Source organism: Haliotis cracherodii, unplaced genomic scaffold (assembly GCF_022045235.1).
Source record: "Haliotis cracherodii isolate W230 unplaced genomic scaffold, xgHalCrac1.p SCAF_12, whole genome shotgun sequence".
Lineage (NCBI taxonomy): Eukaryota > Metazoa > Mollusca > Gastropoda > Lepetellida > Haliotidae > Haliotis > Haliotis cracherodii.
Window position 1 is genome coordinate 21207804 of NW_027266267.1, and position 12450 is coordinate 21220253.

The 12450-nt window shown below is 46.7% G+C and overlaps 2 protein-coding genes across 2 annotated transcripts; both read left to right on the forward strand.

Moving 5' to 3' along the window:
- Window positions 1-5210: 5210 nt before the first annotated feature.
- On the forward strand, window positions 5211-9230 carry LOC139457171 (uncharacterized). Its single transcript, XM_071238594.1, has 3 exons — window positions 5211-7881; window positions 8125-8615; window positions 8826-9230. Exons 1-3 carry the CDS (start codon window positions 5211-5213, stop codon window positions 9228-9230), a joined length of 3567 nt encoding a protein of 1188 aa, XP_071094695.1.
- Window positions 9231-9718: 488 nt separating this feature from the next.
- LOC139457645 (uncharacterized) lies at window positions 9719-11050 on the forward strand. The gene is made up of 2 exons (XM_071238998.1): window positions 9719-10239; window positions 10337-11050. Exons 1-2 carry the CDS (start codon window positions 9746-9748, stop codon window positions 10848-10850), a joined length of 1008 nt encoding a protein of 335 aa, XP_071095099.1. The 5' UTR covers window positions 9719-9745; the 3' UTR covers window positions 10851-11050.
- Window positions 11051-12450: the final 1400 nt, after the last annotated feature.

Genomic DNA, 12450 nt, shown 5'->3' on the forward strand with positions numbered 1-12450 from the left:
GATATACGTACATGGTTACAGATCAGTCGGGAATCAGTCGGGAATACATCCCCTTACTTCCCAGATATACGTACATAGTTACAGAATCAGTCGGGAATCAGTCGGGAATACATCCCCTTACTTCCCTGATGTACGTACATGGTTACAGAATCAGTCGGGAATACATTCCCTTACTTCCCTGATATACGTACATGGTTACAGAATCAGTCTGGAATACATCCCCTTACTTCCCTGATGTACGTACATGGTTACAGAATCAGTCGGGAATACATACCCTTACTTCCCTGATATACGTACATGGTTACAGAATCAGTCGGGAATCAGTCGGGAATACATCCCCTTACTTCCCTAATTTTGTATATTTGGTATTTCCAAAATATACAATTTTGTATAGTTGGTATTTCCAAAACTATACAATTGTGTATATATGGATAGATTTTACCACTGCTTCATTGAATTTTTTGAATTCGTAAGAGGTTTTCTTGGGGTTTGAAACTAATGTTACCGAACAGTATTTTTGCACGTGACAATAACACGTTAATACTATTTCATTATGGCAACTATATTTGTAGTGTTATGGAATAATTTTTATTTCTTTATGTTGACAGCATTTTACATAAGAAATAGAACATTTGTGCAGATTTTAGTAACAGATAATGTAAATAATACCGCTGTCTTAATTAGATCGCGGTTTGAAAAAGCACTGTTTGTATAACGAAAGGCTGCTGCTGTTTTAATTAGGTCGGAGTTTGAAAAGCACTGTTTGTTTAACGAAAGGCTGCCGCTGTATAAACTTAATTGGGGTTAGAAAAGCACTGTTTGTATGGGGAAAGGCTGCCGCTGTCTTAAATAAATCGGGGTTAGAAAAGCACTGGTTGTATAACGAGAGGCTGTCGCTGTCTAAACTAGAATAACCACTAAACGGAATAGCAAGAGAGTAGCCTTTTAGCGATTGTCACGATCATTGCAAAATAATAGATAAAAAATTCATGAATTTAAAATTGTACAAGGAAACATATATAGGAAACACATCGTTGGAATAAATTCCTATTATATTACGTTCACGACATTAGTTCTGGAGTTTTCAAAGTAAAATTTAATATATATGTTTCTGTGATTTCATGTAATGGTGATTCTAAATATGAAATATTGGTTGATATTGTTTGTCAAACAGTTGTACACACCGTCCATTGTGATACTTCTACTTAAGGATGTTTGTTTAGTCAATTGGCATGCGTTCATTGTAAACAAGGATCATTAGTGTGATAGGATTACTAAGTTTGTCATCCAGTATAATGCACTTCCACGATTAGCATAATTAGAACAGAGTTTGTAATTAGGTACATCCGGACTCCAGTTTATCAAGGCAGCTACATCAGTTGAGAGTGTGAGCAACTGGAGAAGAGGCGAGCAACTCAATGTGATTAATGAATTAGTGGAATTTTAAATAAATAAACGAACGCCTGTCGCAAAAATGCATTCGAACATTGAACACGCACAATCGCAGATTTCTTTGGTACATTTGAGGGTGAACGAAGCCGTGCAGGATGCCAAACAGCGATTTGTCTTCAGAACACACAGTGAGCTCAGGTGAGTTTATTAATGATGATATTTTTATTCATTCATAGATATGGCGATCATGAGCGCTGACACTATATGTGTTCGCAATAGAACATTTGGAAGACTAGACACATATTGATTCACTATATGACTACATCAAATCCAGTATTTGTTTAATGCAACAGGTTTAATGCATTCAAAATTGTGAATTATTATAAAATACAATGTGTGTCGCTTCGTCTCCCATGTAAAATACATTAATTATTTGTTTCAAATATAATTTAATATTACTATGAGTTTTACATTATAACTAAAATTATGGAGTCTTGCATGTCGAGCCAGCAAACTATTGTACATATTATTCACATTGGAATTTCTGTTTACTGTGTTTGCGGTGGGGTCCAGACAATTCCCCAAATGGACAATTCCAAATACTACTGCGTAAAATATTAATGCTGATTTGGAGAAAATTACCAAATGGATGAAAGTAAGTAAAATTGAATCCAGAGAAAACAGAAGCTTTCTATTTCACGTTAAATTAAAGTCTTCCCAAGTGCAAAACCTAATCTTAAAATGAAAGGAATTAATATTTATGACTTTTGGAATAATATTTCAGTCAGATTCTGATATTGACGAGTTAAAAAGGAAATCCCTATGATTAATTGCCTTAGAAGTCTTAGATACCTTTCTGGTGTCCACCGCCGTAAACCATACTCACTCACTCAGTTAAATAACTCCTTTCACATAAATCGTTAGAAGTTATGAACAAGCATATAATGCCCATATTTGGGATAATTGTACCAAGAACAAGAATTAATCCTTAAATGTTTACACTAAGATTCATTCCGGACGCTGAAATATTGCCGATGAGACGTTAAATTTTAACTCACTCACTCAATACGGACTATTCGGACTATTTGTGGGGCGATAAGGGGTACAGGCCACGAGAAAATATATAGAGAAACTAACACAGCCATTACACCTTTTTACAAGATGGAAAACATCTTTGCTGTTAGTAATTACATTTATAGAAATCAAACCAATATACAGGCTATATGTTGTAGAACAGAATGCTTTGCCAAGTTATACCTACCTGATACCATTAATAATTGGAATAGTCATCTGATATAGAGGATTATTAAACTTGGACAGTGTGACTTATATACAGTTAAGCCATGATACCAGATTTTGTCACATAATCCTTTATCGCCTCGCACTCGATTGTAGTGATTTAAACTTCCATCGGCTTAAAAGAAAATATATTAAGAAACGATTTGCCTTTCTATTCTAAAGGCTAAGTGAGTTTATATTCAGTGGTTCGTGGGAAACAATTTGTCAATTTAGCTATTTTGAAATCGGTCCATGTACATCCTACGTTCGGGTGAATTTGCACTAATGTTATAACTTAAGAATTAATTCATATTTTAAGACACGTATTAAGTATTAAACAGTTAAATAGCTTTTCTTAGTAATTGAACACCTTTCCATCGACCGCACCAAACTGCTGACCAATCGTTTTTCATGTATTCTACGTCAAATAAGATGAGAACACGTGTATAATTACAACATCCCCAGGATACCAATAACAACAGTAGTTAGGTACATCAGTCTAAAACCACTCAGGATTCTGGAACCAAGATGGCGGCACATCCGTTTCCGGTCACGTGACATGCGCAGTGCATGATGGGTACCTGCGCGTGCCTCCAAGATGGCGTCGCTTCCGTTTCCGGTGGCGTGCGCCTCCAAGAGGGCGGCACTTCCGTTTCCGGTGGCGTGCGCCTCCAAGAGGGCGGACCGACCCCTGTGTTTCTTTTCCATAGGAAATGGATTTTACCATGGGAGAGAAAGCACAACCCCGGTTCGGCCAATCAGAGCCCGCCATGGCCCGAGCGTGGCTTCTGATTGGTCGATAACCCAGGCTTCGGATTGGTCCGATTTCGATCCGGTTTTTTTTTCTTCTTGGGTAGCCTTGGTATTTTTTTTTGAGGTAGACGGTCGTCTGAATGCTAAAGGAAGGTGGACCTTCATAGGTAGACATGAACGTGGGAATGCCTACGTGATGTACGTGTGTGTCACTCCCATGCCAATCGGAATGTCATGTGTGTGTGTGTGGGTATGTGTGTGTGTGTGTGTGTGTGTGTGTGTGTGTGTGTGTGTGTATGTCTTCAAACAGACGTTGACGTTGATGCATAGAATAGCGTGTGGTCAGGAAAAACGTGGTGTCCTGTGTGTGTGTGTGTATTGAGTAGTGTCGTATTGAGATGAATAGAGAAAGATCGATACACCTACGTGACGTTAAGTTTGCACACGTCATGGACTTCTTGTCGCGATGTGAACGTCATGTATTTTGTGTGTTGCCATGCAAACGTCGTGCCCTGTGTGTGTGTGTGTTTTCAAATTGGGGTTGGGGTTGGCAAAGCAAAGGAGGAAAGTTGTCTTTTGGGTGAGATGGGTGGCCCTGAAAAGGGCCGTTTTGGGAAAGGAGAAAACTTTTCTGCTGCTGTCCAAGAAGAATCATCATGTCCAAGCTTATGACAAGACAAGGATCGTCGAAGGGGTACTTGCTGTCATCTGGGTATACCATCTGGGTATGTCATCAGGGTGCCCTACGTGACACCAATTGTAGGGTCCAAAAAAAAAGAAAAGCTTGTAGGAAACAGGAAGCGGAAACAGACTGAACCATCCACAACAACAGCAGTAGACAAACGGGAACTTGAACGGGAACTGGAACGGGAACTTGAACGGGGAACTTGAACGGGAACTTGAACAGGAACGCAGGACACGGGAAACGTCGTCCTCCTAGGCAGTCGGCTCTGCTACGTCATTCGTGTACCTCTGTTTCTCTTCGCAGAGATAGTGTAGTTGTAGTTGCTTCTGGTGTTTCACCAGCCCGGTTAGCTTGAGGTAATCGCAGTCTGGGGACCACTTGTGATGTGCCGCCCAATGATTGTCGTGGGGTGCCCATTGTCTCAGCCGCACACCACATTGGAAACAGCACACACCATCGGCACCCTGAGTGTAGACAAAGCCCGCATGAGCCATCTCTTCAGCAGTCTGATACATTTGCGTGGGCCACGTCTCAAACGAAGCGAGCCTTCTTTCAAAGCGTAGATAATAGTGCGATGGCGTTTGACTGAGCAGTGACACCGCCTCCTCGGCATGACTCTTACTCCAACATCCACGAGTATCTGTACTATCCATCCCCACATCTTCGCCACGCGTCGTCGTACCACTCTTCTTTGTTTCAGCCATTCTTGATTTTATCACATCAATTTTACAAGTGACACTGGGCCACTCGAATCCACTCTTGTTTTATGGGGGAAGAACCGGATCGAAATTGACTGCTTCCTGGTTGGTCCAAAACGCAACGCACCGATTGGTTCGTTCCGGTGCCTGGCCTGCACCTCGGTTTTCCAAAACGACCCGACCCCTGTGTTTCTTTTCCATAGGAAATGGATTTTACCATGGGAGAGAAAGCACAACTCGGGTCGGGTGCTGTCTTCTGATTGGTCGATGCTGTCTTCTGATTGGTCGACAATCCAGGCTTCGGATTGGTCCGATTTCGATTCTGTTTTGGGGAAGGGTTGTCCATCCATCAGACGTTCAGACCCTCTTAGAGTACAGGCGTTCATCAGACACACATCGCTATCATGACGAGCAACCAAAGTACGCCCTATCGTTTGGAGAGGAAAGATACCACCCGCTCCAGACGGTTAAGAACTGCTAATCATACCTATCGTTTGACTTTCAACCCAGACTACTTGGACACCGTACCACCGGAACGCGTCCCCATGGAACTGCCAGCTTTATTTGACAGGGTGATCGATGACTTTTATGAACAGATGTCAGGTCAGAAGGGAGATCATATTGGTCTAGGTATCGATCATCCTGCTTTGAACACTCCCATACGGATTCCCTTTCGACGTTTTGAAGATCTCCATGGGGTAACTATTTTACAGGCCGTGGAAAAAGTCCAACAGTCCAACGAAGACCTGAACATCGATGACACCATGGATGTGACATGGACCGCCCAGCGAGTGAGGCTGACGAGAACGAATCGTGTCGACGTTCAAGGCATACGGGCACGGGCCTTGTTTCGACGCCTTGGCCTGCCTGAAGGTCCCTGTCGGGGGCTGGACGACCTCGCACGCGTGGGACGGGCCTTGACCCTCCTGCATTATCAACTGAAAGTCTACAGTCAAGAGGTGGGTCAGAGACTGTTGTACAAGTGTGATGAGGCTCCACCTCACGCCACGGTGCTGCATTTATACCATCATGATCAGCACTACGATGTCATCACTTCCATGTCCGCTTTTTATGGCTCTGTCCATTACTGCGAACGCTGCGACAAACGTTACGACCATCCCGAAAAACATCCCTGCACCAAGGAATACCGCTGTCACCGCTGCTTCTACTCTAGTTATTGTGGACCCCAGGAAGAGCACGGGATCCCTTGCTTGACATGTCAAGGTTGGTTCCCCAATCCACCGTGTTACGCTCGACATCTCCAGTCACCGTCAGAGGGAAAACCCAGCGCCTGTCAATCGATTCACAGGTGCCCGACCTGTTTTCAGCTGGTCCGCGTCTTGGAGACCCCCATGGTTCACCACGAGTGCTTCGACGAAGAACATCCCTGCTTGGTGTGCCGAGAACCCATGACCCCAGACCATCGCTGTTACATGACGCCTCTCCGTGAAGAAAACGAGGAGGAGGAGGAGGAGGAGGAGGAGGGGGTGGGGGAGGAGGGGGAAGAGGAACAACATCACGTACAAGACGACGTCCAATACGTCTTCTACGATTTTGAATGCATGCAAGACACGGGGGAACACATTCCAAATTTGTGCGTGGTGCAACTAGGATGTGGACGATGCATCAGTGAAGTGAGCAAGAACTTGTGCGAACACTGTCCATGGAGAGAAGAAGGGTATGGTCCCAGCCGTGAGATTGTGTTTCGAGGGCCCACCACGCGACATGATGTGTGTGTGTGGTTGACCACGTTGTCTGAAATACCCAAGAAGAAGCCCAACCCGGAGGAAGAGGAGGGCAGCACACGCAAGGGCACAACAGACCACCTGGGGAAAAAAGGAAAACGGGATGGCACCCCCTCAAGAAAGTACGCTTCCAAACGTCAACGGCATGCATCATCCCAGCAGGAGGTGGAAGAGGTCATGGAAGTGGAGAATACAAAGAAGCCAAAGAACAAGAACACCTCCTGCCATACAGTCCCGAAGGAGGATCGCATTTATGTGATGGCCCACAATGCACGATCCTATGATTTACACTTACTCCTGAAGGGTCTGTCCCCCCTCCTGGTGACACTCCCCACCAAGATTCGACATGGCCAACAAATTTTGCAGATGACCCTGGGAAGGTTGTGTTTCGAAGACAGCTTAAATTTCATCCCTTACCCCCTGAAAGCCTTTCCCAAGAGCTTTGGGTTGAAAGAAATGAAGAAAGGGTACTTTCCACACTTTTTCAATACGAGAGTCAATCAGACCTACAGAGGTCCCTATCCACCAGCCGTCACGTACGATCCCGACGGCATGTCTCCCGCGGAACGCACAGCCTTCCTCCAGTGGCATACCCAAAAAGTGCAAGAAGGAGCCTTGTTCGACTTACAAGAAGAACTTTTAGCTTACTGCCAGAGCGATGTGGACATTTTGAGACGGGGATGCGCCGACTTCCGACAGAACGCCATCCACTCGGTGGGCATGGATCCCTTTGTGGAAGTGATGACAGCTGCTGCGTTCACCATGAAATCCTTCCGAAAACACGACCTGAAACCCAATACCATCGCCATTCTTCCACCTCAAGGCTACCAACCCAAGAGAAACTATTCCCAGGCCTGTATGCACTGGCTCCACTATCTGATGGAAAGGGACCCCCATCTGCACCTCCAGCACACCAGGAATGGCGGTGAAAAAGAGTTCACCTGTGGAGAGGGTCAACATCGGTACAGCGTGGATGGGTACGATCCAGCGACAGGCACCATCTACGAATTCCTGGGCTGTTTCTGGCATGGGTGCAAGACCTGTCACAAGACCCAACGTGGAGAACCGCATCCCGTCCTGGGCTCGTCGTTGGGAGCCCGTTACACCGACACCCACTACCGCTTGAGTCTCTTGAGTCAACACCCTGAGGTGAAACGGGTCGTCGACCTGTGGGAGCACGAGTTTACGAAAATGCAACGGGAGGACTCCGCTCTACGTGCTTTCTTGCAGGGACCCCACTGTAGTCACGTCCCCGGGCCGCTCAACCCTCGCGACGCCTTCTGTGGAGGACGGACCAATGCCACGCGATTATGCTATGAAGCCCAAGAAGGTGAAACCATCAAGTACATCGATATTTGTTCCCTTTATCCCTACATTTGTAAGACCGGAGCGTTTCCCACGGGACACCCGACCCTTCTCCATCAACCCCCTGTGGACACGTTGTTTGAACTGAAAGGCCTGATCCAATGCCGTGTCCTACCCCCGAAACGACTCTACCATCCGCTACTGCCTTACAGATCGGGTGGCAAACTGCTCTGTCCTTTGTGCCGTACATGTGCCGATACCCGGTCAGACTCCCCCTGCGAGCACACGGACGAAGAGAGGTCATGGGTAGGGACGTACGCCACCGTAGAACTCCAGGAAGCCGTGAAGAAGTATGACTACCGGGTGCTTCAGATCTACGACGTTTGGCATTTTGACACCTTTGCACAGCATGACCCCGACACCCAGCAAGTGGGACTCTTTGACACTTACATCGATCGGCATTTCAAGGAGAAGCTCGAAGCCAGCGGATACCCCGAAGGATGTACGGATCACGACGCTTACATCCAGGAGATCTACGACAAAGAAGGCATTCGGTTGGACAAGGACCGCATCGAAAAAAATCCAGGACGCCGCGCGATTGCCAAGATGCAACTGAATTCGCTCTGGGGCAAGTTTGGGCAACGGGTAGACTACAGTCAGAACGTCTATATGAACGATCCTGCACAGTACTTTGCCTTGTGGAGGGATGACCGCAGTACCATCGAGGATGTGACCGTTGTCAACGAACACATGGTGGAAGTGACCTATACCCAGCAGAAAGAATTCCAAACCCCTCATTCTCATTTCAATGTCGCCATCGCTGCTTGGGTCACCGCCCAAGCACGTCTCAAGCTGTACGAGACCCTTGCCCTGGTGGGCCGCAGGGTCTTGTACTTTGACATGGACAGCGTCATTTACATTCATCGACCCCACGACGCGAATCCAGAGCTGGGTCATTCGTTGGGTGAGTTTACGGATGAACTGGACGGAAACACCATCAAGACGTTTGTGTCAGGAGGTCCCAAAAACTATGGCTATGAGTTAATGAACCCCAGACCCGATGGAACACGCACGACCTGCAAAGTGCGAGGGTTCACTTTGAATTACCGAAACCAACGCCATCTCAACTTTGACACCATGAAAGGACTGATACTGGGACAACGGTCTGGGAAAGAGGAGGAGGAGGAGAAAATCAGTTTGGATTACCCTCATCAGATCATTCGAAAAGGACCTCGGCACGAAAACGCACTCGTGACCTGCCCCACCCGAAAAGACTATCGTACCGTGTACGACAAGCGACGTGTCGTCTACGACGAAACAACAGGCCTACCTGTAGACACGCTCCCCTTTGGGTACAGAGACGACTTTCTATAAAAAAAAAATTTCATGACAGGGGATCGAAACTGAATCGACATGGACCCCTACAGAAAAAAAAACGGATCGAAATCGGACCAATCCGAAGCCTGGGTTGTCGACCAATCAGAGGCAGTGCTCGAGCAATGGTGGGCTCTGATTGGTCGAACCGAGGTTGTGCTTTCTCTCTCACGCTACAAGCCTAACCCTATGGAAAAGAAACACAGGGGTCGGTCCAGTTTGGAAAAATGGAGACTCAGACCAGACACCGGAACGGGCCAATCAGAAAGCAGGACCTCCGTGGCTTTTAATACGACCGATGCTCTCCGGTCATCACTTTTCACTGAACGGACCAAGCAACCACATCGCCCCCTCTGATTGATGTTCCTCACGTTGTGTTGGTTGTTGGCGTTTTATCTGGAAGAAACACGTGTTTGGAGAGAGTACCATCAAGTGTTGACACACCTCCGTGAAGACTTGGAAAGAAACAACAACAACAACAACAACAACAACGAACAGAACATCCGGACAACATCATGTCGAAACGGTTGAATGACAAGACACGAAGCGACATGAGTGGCCAAGGAAGCAGTGGAGATGGGAACGGTGACATGACTGCTGAACTGTGGGGTGAAGTGTACGACTTGCTGTGTTTAAAGATGAAGACCGACGACGCGTACGCCAAGTTACGTGCGAAGGGCGACAACCTGATGTGCGAAGAGATACGTTCAAAGATGAGGAAGCTGACTGAATCCGAGAAAGGCACATCGAAGAAGACGATAAAGAAGATCCAGAAGAAAAAGACAAGCAAGCCCACAGCCGTTGTGATCCCCACAGCAGCAGCAACACCCACCACCACCACCACCACAGCGCCAGTCCCCACCACCACCACCACAGCAGCAACAGCAACAACGGCTGCAGCGACAACAGACATCGAAACGATGGGGACATCCTTTTTGAAACCTGCAACGCCTGCAAAAAGACGATCACGGAAGAAATTATCTCTGAAGATCTCTCCTCAAGAACAGCTGTAAGTACCCTGCTCTTCTTTGTCTCAGGCATTCTTGATGTGATTCATATTCATGACCTATTCCTATGATAAATGGACTCTGTCCTATGATTGACAGGACCCCTGATGTCAGTTCAGCCCAGTCCGAGCTAGAACAGTGGTGGGAACAAACCCCTCGGGAGCCCACCTATTCACCGAATGCCCCTGCTGTGACGATGGCGACGGGTGACCGTGATGATCATGAAGCGCTCAAGCTGGCCACTCTCCCTTCCATGGATCTGGACACGCTCCCCCTGCTTGAGGCTTCTTGGTCACCAGCATCCCCGGAAGATGTTCATGTCTACTCCTCAGGTACGCCCCTGGTTTGCGACGATGATGAAGATGATGATGTTGATGACAACGTTGACCTGGATCCTTATGGAGAAGCTCAACTCACTCCCCTACAACGCGGATGTCGTATTTGCCGACACAACAACATGCTAAGATACATCAGTTGCAACAGCGGGCAAGTGATGTGTCATGTCTGTGGTCTGGAGCTCATAGACTGTACTTGTAGTATGTTGACCTATGACAGCATAATGACACATGATGACATGCCTATCACATCTGCTGAGGATCACATCTTATGGTGATCCTCCTCTTCACTCGAAGAACTTGTCAACACGTAAGCTGCAACCGTGATCAAGTGATGTGTCATGTCTGTTTCAGGGAGGCCATAGACTGTACGTGTTGAACGGATGGACCTCTCACATGGTTGAGGGAGGACCACCTCTTATGGGCTTGAAGATGGAAGAGGAAAACGTTGTCGCGTTATTGTTGTTGTTGTGGTTGTTGTAGGGACATGCAAAGCACTCCCTCCTCCATTGACTTTTCGTATTTCCATTGTATCTGGTTGTGATTGTTTTTTTCATGATTAAACAGTGATTGATTGAACTGACTCTTTGTGTCTTGATTGATCTCAACTCCAATAGAGTGCCGAACCGAGGGTAGAGGTTGAGTTGAGATGTCGTTTACGTTGTCTGTCTGTCTGTCTGTCTGTCTGTGCATCTGTCATGTCAGTGCACACCCAAGTGTAAAATTAAAATAAAAATAGGTAAAAGAGAAAGGCCATGCTTGAAAGATCAGCTGCCTGGTGTCAGTCATTCCAGTACGCATCGATCCCCACACCCCTCCCCGTGTACCATGTCATGTCATGGATCATGTCATGGATCATGCCGTGTGTCCGTCAACCCAAACACAGGATGACGTCACGTGATGAGGTGGAGGAGGTGGAGGAGGTGGAAGCTAAGGTCATGACCTTCCGTTGAAGGGAGTAGGGTGGAGAGTTTCATAAAAGCAGGCGAACCCTCAGACCTTCTTTCAGTGAAGTCACCGTCATCATGGAGCAAAGACGTTCTATGAATGTCATGTCATCCTCCCGAGATGTCGTCACCGATTCCGAGTGGGTGTCTGAAAAGGCAAGAGAACAAGAAGCGAGAAAACGTCCCCTCTTTAGGGACGACACGTGGCGACTCAGTGACATTCTGGAGGGACCTTTTCCTTCTTACACCCTGTGTCATCCTTCTCATCCTCACTATGATTCATTTCAAGAACGTCTGAGATCTTTTAAAACGTAGCCTAAACAGATGACCCAGACCCCGTATGACATGGCCATGGCTGGCTATTTCTATCCAGGACAAGGTGACTGTGTGACCTGTTATTGCTGCGGTGTGGCACTCCGCCAATGGGAAGCCACAGACCAACCCTGGAAAGAACATCTGAAGCACGCCAAAGTCCCCTGCGAATACTTGTGTGTGTTTTGTCCTGATGGAGAAGTGAACGAAAAATACAGACGTTTGGTGTCCCAAGAAGCACGGAAGAGAAGAGTCGAGTGTCTTGTTCACCCCAAGTGACAAAGTTTCTTTTTTTCAAAGTGTACAGACGTTCATACCCCCGTGTTCACAAAAGTCACAGGGACGGCCCCTCATCCTGTGACTTTTTGTTTTGTGGTGTTGGTTCATGTGAGCGAGGGGATTAAATTTTTTTTAAAAACTCATAGTCGTGTTCTGTGGTCTGTAGGATGAAGAAAAACAAAACAGGATCGAAATGCACACCCCGATAAGAAAAAAAACGGATCGAAATTGGACCAATCCGAAGCCTGGGTTGTCGACCAATCAGAGACCGTGCTCGGGTCATGCGGGACTCTGAATGGTCGAACCGGGGTTGTGCTTTCTCTCCCATGGTAAAATCCAT

What these genes read in the sequence shown, in the direction of transcription:
- LOC139457171 (XM_071238594.1), top strand. Translation starts at nt 5,211, where the DNA reads ATGACGAGCAACCAAAGTACGCCCTATCGTTTGGAGAGGAAAGATACC. An exon ending in ATGCTATGAAGCCCAAGAAG is followed by an intron (nt 7,882 to 8,124) that starts GTGAAACCATCA and finishes ATACCCGGTCAG; the next exon opens with ACTCCCCCTGCGAGCACACG. An exon ending in TCAACGAACACATGGTGGAA is followed by an intron (nt 8,616 to 8,825) that starts GTGACCTATACC and finishes TCGTTGGGTGAG; the next exon opens with TTTACGGATGAACTGGACGG.
- LOC139457645 (XM_071238998.1), top strand. Translation starts at nt 9,746, where the DNA reads ATGTCGAAACGGTTGAATGACAAGACACGAAGCGACATGAGTGGCCAA. An exon ending in ATCTCTCCTCAAGAACAGCT is followed by an intron (nt 10,240 to 10,336) that starts GTAAGTACCCTG and finishes TATGATTGACAG; the next exon opens with GACCCCTGATGTCAGTTCAG.